The sequence below is a fragment of the Triticum aestivum genome, chromosome 4D (assembly GCF_018294505.1).
Source record: "Triticum aestivum cultivar Chinese Spring chromosome 4D, IWGSC CS RefSeq v2.1, whole genome shotgun sequence".
NCBI classification, from domain to species: domain Eukaryota; kingdom Viridiplantae; phylum Streptophyta; class Magnoliopsida; order Poales; family Poaceae; genus Triticum; species Triticum aestivum.
The window spans coordinates 256,927,297-256,933,052 of record NC_057805.1 but is presented as its reverse complement, the minus strand read 5'-3'; the positions used below and the strand labels follow the sequence as shown (position 1 = coordinate 256,933,052).

At 44.4% G+C, this 5,756-nt stretch overlaps 1 protein-coding gene across 1 annotated transcript; it reads left to right on the top strand.

Annotated features, from left to right (window-relative positions):
• Window positions 1–295: 295 nt before the first annotated feature.
• On the top strand, window positions 296–2,512 carry LOC123096875 (predicted GPI-anchored protein 58). The gene is made up of 3 exons (XM_044518656.1): window positions 296–388; window positions 515–1,060; window positions 1,810–2,512. Exons 1-3 carry the CDS (start codon window positions 296–298, stop codon window positions 1,822–1,824), a joined length of 654 nt encoding a protein of 217 aa, XP_044374591.1. The 3' UTR covers window positions 1,825–2,512.
• Window positions 2,513–5,756: the final 3,244 nt, after the last annotated feature.

Sequence of the window (5,756 nt, the reverse complement as noted above, 5' to 3'; positions counted from 1 at the left end):
TCATTGAGGAGGACATGGCACGGCAGGCTAGACCAGGGAACCGATGTTGAATAGTGATAGCATGAGAAGAAAGAAGAAGAAGAGATTGGTGGTAGTGGTACGGAGGAGGTGCATGCACCTTGCGAAATAGGGGACGGATTCGCCCGTGGTTTTGCCGCAGGAGTGGATCCTGAGTGGGACGGGTCCAGTCCATCGTCGTGGTGGCACGACCCACCACCACATGATGAACGAACGATGGTACTATCTCTCCTGATGCCCGATCTGTGTCTTCCTTCTCCTGCCTGCTCACAGATGCATGGATCGGCTTGCTTGCTTGTTGGTCGGGTTCCTAAAAGTGGCGCTGGTGAGGTCGGTGGTCACAGAGGAGCCTGCCGCCGTTGTTTTTCCAGTAACGCCTGGGAGATGGAGGGCATCCCCGCGGTGGAAGAAGGCAGAGCTATTATGTTACTAGTAACATAAGCTATTATGTTACTAGTAACATAATATTATTCTGTTACTCTCCCGCCCTGTATAGAGGGATCGGAGCCAACCTAACCCAAAATGCCCAGCTAATCCTGAGATCCATCCAGGAAAAAGAAAATCACCCAAGATCCCATCGTCTCCAACCCACACGACCACGAACCCCTCCCCCAGCGCGCCGGCGGCCGACGCCTCCCCTTGCGCGCCGCCGCTCGGCCCCTCCCCTTCCGCGTCGGCTGCCGCCCCTCCCCTTGCGCGCAGCCTTCTGGCCCCTCCCCTTGCGTGTCGCCGACTGGCCCCTCCCCTCGTGCGCTGTCAACCGGCCCCTCCCTTGCGTGCCGCCGACCGACCCCTCCCCGACCGCACCGCCGACCGGCCCCGTCTACCCCAGCGCAACGCCGCCGCCCCCCACTCCCTGAGCGCCACCGCCGGCCCCCTCCCCCAGCGCGTCGCTGAGTGCCCCATCTACCCCACTACCGCTGCCGCCTGTGCCATTCCCTTGCCTTGGGACAGCACCCTGGACGGCGCAACTCCGGCTGCACCATCGTGGTGGAGGCGTGGCGCCTTCTTCGAGATGCTCCATCAGCTTCTCCTCCTCCCGGTATACACTGAACACTAGTTCGTCGATAGGCTCCCGGGAGATTTAAAACATTTCACTCACCATTTTATGTTTTTTCCGTTCATCTTATAAAAAAGCAGAAAAAACTATCTGTCATTGACTGTCATTCACGCAAGTTCGGGTATACATGCTGCACAGGTTTAAAAATCAGAAGAAACAAAGCTCAAACCAAGTTTAAAAATTGTTTCCTTAATAAATTAGTTGGTTTTGGTTAATTCGTTGTTATGGACAGTACAAATACACATTGTTGTGTAGTACATCTGTGTATTGTGATTTGGAGTTCAGAAAAAGATTAAAAAAAATGGTACATAAAGAACCCAAAACATTCGGTAGTTGTGGAAGCCCAACTTTCAGTTCAACATGTTTTCTATTATCAGCACATTAAGAACCCCAGAAACGGTTCAATGTGTGTGTTGAAAAAGTAGTCTGACTATATACAAAAAATGATTATGTTGCTACTTGTCGTGCTCTGTTCCATCTCCTCAAGTACTGATGATGCATCAACTCTCTCATGATGTGTTGTTCTTATTCATCTACAGATTTCTGCTCATATTGACTATTTGTACTGCATGTATGTATGTATGTATGTATGTATGTATGTATGAGTTCAATGTTTTGAGTTTGCTCTGTTTAGAGTACTTCCAACTCTGAAGCTTGACATGCATATTTGGGGATGGGATTTTCAGGTACTAGTTTGGAATTGTACCTAACCCATACTAAAAATGTTTCAGCAGCTCGACGAATAGCTCGATTTCACTAGTCTCATGTTTTGCTGTCTATCCCATCCTCGGCGTCCACGAGCGTGGGCACCCGTATCCGGTGGCGAGATGAAGGCCACCCATGATCCCTGCTTCCCGTCATCACCTCCACCTCATGTGAGCTCACTACCGAGAACAAGCACGGCCACCTACAGTTCCTGGTGGTCGCCTTGGCCACCCTCGGCCACGAGCTCGTTCACCATGGTTACTGGCAGCCGTCCAAGTGGAGCGGGGACATCAGTCCAAGTAGAATCACGGCCACCATCTTCACCAAGCGCTGCACAACTGTCCAAGTCGAGCACATACAACAGTCCAAGGTGATGCATGATACCTGATGGATTCAACATCGTTTTATTAGTTTGAATTCTGCAAGTCTCAATTCTATGGAAGCTTGCCGGCGATGCAGCCAGCATGCTTTCTGCAATAGCGGCACCACAAACAGCATTGGTAGCCAGCACATGCACTACATGCTCGACTGCTAGACACTACTGATAACCCTCAAGTATAGGGGATCGCAACATTTTTCGAGGGTAGAGTATTCAACCCAAATTTATTGATTCGACACAAGGGGAGCCAAAGAATATTCTCAAGTATGAGCAGTTGAGTTGTCAATTCAACACCACCTGAAAGACTTAATATCTACAGCAAAATATTTAGTAACAAAGTGGTATGGAAGTAACGGTAACGGTGGTAAAAGTAACAGTAGTAGTTTTTGTAGCAATCGTAACAGTGGCAACGGGAAAGTAACTACGCAAAGATCAATATGTGAAAAGCTCGTAGGCAATGGATCAATGATGGATAATTATGTCGGATGCGATTCCTCATGCAACAGTTATAATATAGGGTGACACAGAACTAGCTCCAGTTCATCAATGTAATGTAGGCATGTATTCCGAATATAGTCATACGTGCTTATGGAAAAGAACTTGCATGACATCTTTTGTCCTACCCTCCCGTGGCAGTGGGGTCCTATTGTAAATTAAGGGATATTAAGGCCTCCTTTTAACAGAGTACCAGACCAAAGCATTAACACTTAGTGAATGCATGAACTCCTCGAACTATGATCATCACCGGGAATGGTCCCGATTATTGTCATTTCGGGGTTGTCGGATCATAACACATAGTAGGTGACTATTGACTTGCAAAATAGGATCAAGTACTCATATATATTCATGAAAACATAATAGGTTCAGATCTGAAATCATGGCACTCGGGCCCTAATGACAAGCATTAAGCATAGCAAAGTCATAACAACATCAATCTTAGAACATAATGGATACTAGGGATCAAACCTTAACAAAACTAACTCGATTACATGGTAAATCTCATCCAACCCATCACCGTCCAGCAAGCCTACGATGGGGTTACTTACGCACGGCGGTGAGCATCATGAAATTGGTGATGGAGGATGGTTGATGATGACGATGGCGACGGATTCCCCTCTCCAGAGCCCCGAACAGACTCCAGATCAGCCCTCCCAAGGAAGATTAGGGCTTGGCGGAGGCTCCGTATCGTAAAACGCGATGAATCCTTCTCTCTGATTTTTTCTCCCCGAACATGAATATATGGAGTTGGGGTTGAGGTCGGTGGAGTCCCAGGGGGCCCACAAGGCAGGAGGCGCGCCCTGCACCCTCGTGGACAGGGTGTGGGCCCCTTGATGTCGATTCTTTTGCCAGTATTTTTCATTAATTTCAAAACATGTCTTCATGGATTTTTAGGTCATTCTGAGAACTTTCATTTCTGCACAAAAATAACACCATGGCAGTTGTGCTGAAAACAGCGTCAGTCCGGGTTAGTTCGATTCAAATCATGCAAGTTAGAGTTCAAAATAAGGGCAAAAGTGTTTGGAAAAGTAGATACGTTGGAGACGTATCAACTCCCCCAAGCTTAAACCTTTGCTTGTCCTCAAGCAATTCAGTTGACAAACTGAAAGTGATAAAGAAAAACTTTTACAAACTTTGTTTGATCTTGTTGTTGCAAATATGTAAAGCCAGCATTCAAGTTTTCAGCAAAGATTATGAACTAACCATATTCACAATAACGTTTAGGTCTCATGTTTACTCATATCAATGGCATAATCAACTAGCGAGCAATAATAATAAATCCCGGATGATAACACTTTCTCAAAACAATCATAACATGATATAACAAGATGGTATCTCGCTAGCCCTTTCTGAGACCGCAAAACATAAATGCAGAGCACCCCTGAAGATCAAGGACTGACTAGACATTGTAATTCATGGTAAAAGAGATCCAGTCACAATCATACTCAATGTAAATTAATAGCAATGCATGCGAATGACAGCGGTGCTCTCCAACTGGTGCTTTTTAATAAGAGGATGTTGACTCAGCATAAAAGTAAATAGATAGGCCCTTCGCAGAGGGAAGTAGGGATTTGCAGAGGTGCCAGAGCTCGAGTTTTGAAACAGAGATAAATAATATTTTGAGTGGCATACTTTCATTTTCAACATAACAACCAAGAGATCTTGATATCTTCCATGATACACACATTATAGGCGATTCCCAAGCAGAATGGTAAAGTTTATACTCCCCCACCACCAACAAACATCAATCCATGGCTTGTCCGAAACAACAGGTGCCTCCAACTAACAATAATCCTGGGGGAGTTTTGTTTGCAATTATTTTGATTTGAGCATGGGGTTGGGCATCCCGGTTATCGGCCATTTTCTCGTGAATGATGAGCGGAGTCCACTCATCGTGAGAATAACCCACATAGCATGGAAGATATAGATAGCCCTAGTTGATACATGAGCTATTCGAGCATACAAAACAGAATTTCATTTGAAGGTTTAAAGTTTGGCACATACAAATTTACTTGGAATGGTAGGTAAATACCGCATATAGGAAGGTATGGTGGACTCATATGGAATAACTTTGGGGTTTATGGAAGTGGATGCACAAGCAGTATTCCCGCTTAGTACAAGTGAAAGCTAGAAAGAGACTGGGAAGCGACCAACTAGAGAGCGACAACAGTCATGAACATGCATTAAGATTAATCAACAATGAGTGCAAGCATGAGTAAGATATAAATCACCATGAACATAAATATCGTGGATGCTATGTTGGTTTTGTTTCAACTACAGTGTAAACATGTGGCAAGTCAAGCCACTCGAATCGTTCAAAGGAGGATACCACCCTATCATACCACATCACAACCATTTTAATAGCATGTTGGCACGCAAGGTAAACCATTATAAACTCCTAGCAAATTAAGCATGGCATGAGCAACTATAATCTCTAATTATCATTGCAAATATGTTTCATTCATAATAGGCTGAATCAGGAACGATGAACTAATCATATTTACAAAAACAAGATAGGTGAGTTCATACCAGCTTCTCTCATCTTAATCAGTCCATCATATATCGTCATTATTGCCTTTCACTCGCACGACCGAACGGTGTGGATAATAATAATAGTGCACATGCATTGGACTAAGCTAGAATCTGCAAGCATTTAATACATGGGAGAAGACAAGGTAATATGGGCTCTTGGTTAAATCAACAATAATGCATATGAGAACCACTCAACATTTTCATCATGGTCTTCTCCTCTCGACCCCCACAGAATAAGAAGAAATAAAATTATTTTACATGGGAAAGCTCCCAACAAGCAAAAGAAGAACATAAATCTTTTTGGGTTTTCTTTTAATTATTACTACTACGGGCATGGAAAGTAAACTCCCAACAAGCAAAAGAAGAACGAGAAATCTACAACTAATTTTTTTTGGTTTTTCTTAAGGTTTTTCAGACACACAAAAAGAAGTCTTAGAAAAGAAAATAAACTAGCATGGATAGTACAATGAAAAAGTATGAGCACCGACAACTGGCATGAGTGTGTGAACATGAATGTAATGTCGGTGAGAAATACGTACTCCGCCAAGCTTAGGCTTTTGGCCT

Excerpts from the sequence above, each read along its gene's own strand:
- LOC123096875 (XM_044518656.1), top strand. The coding sequence starts at position 296 with ATGGATCGGCTTGCTTGCTTGTTGGTCGGGTTCCTAAAAGTGGCGCTG. Across the intron at positions 389-514 it reads CTGCCGCCGTTGTTTTTCCA|AGGGATCGGAGCCAACCTAA; the intron begins GTAACGCCTGGG and ends CGCCCTGTATAG.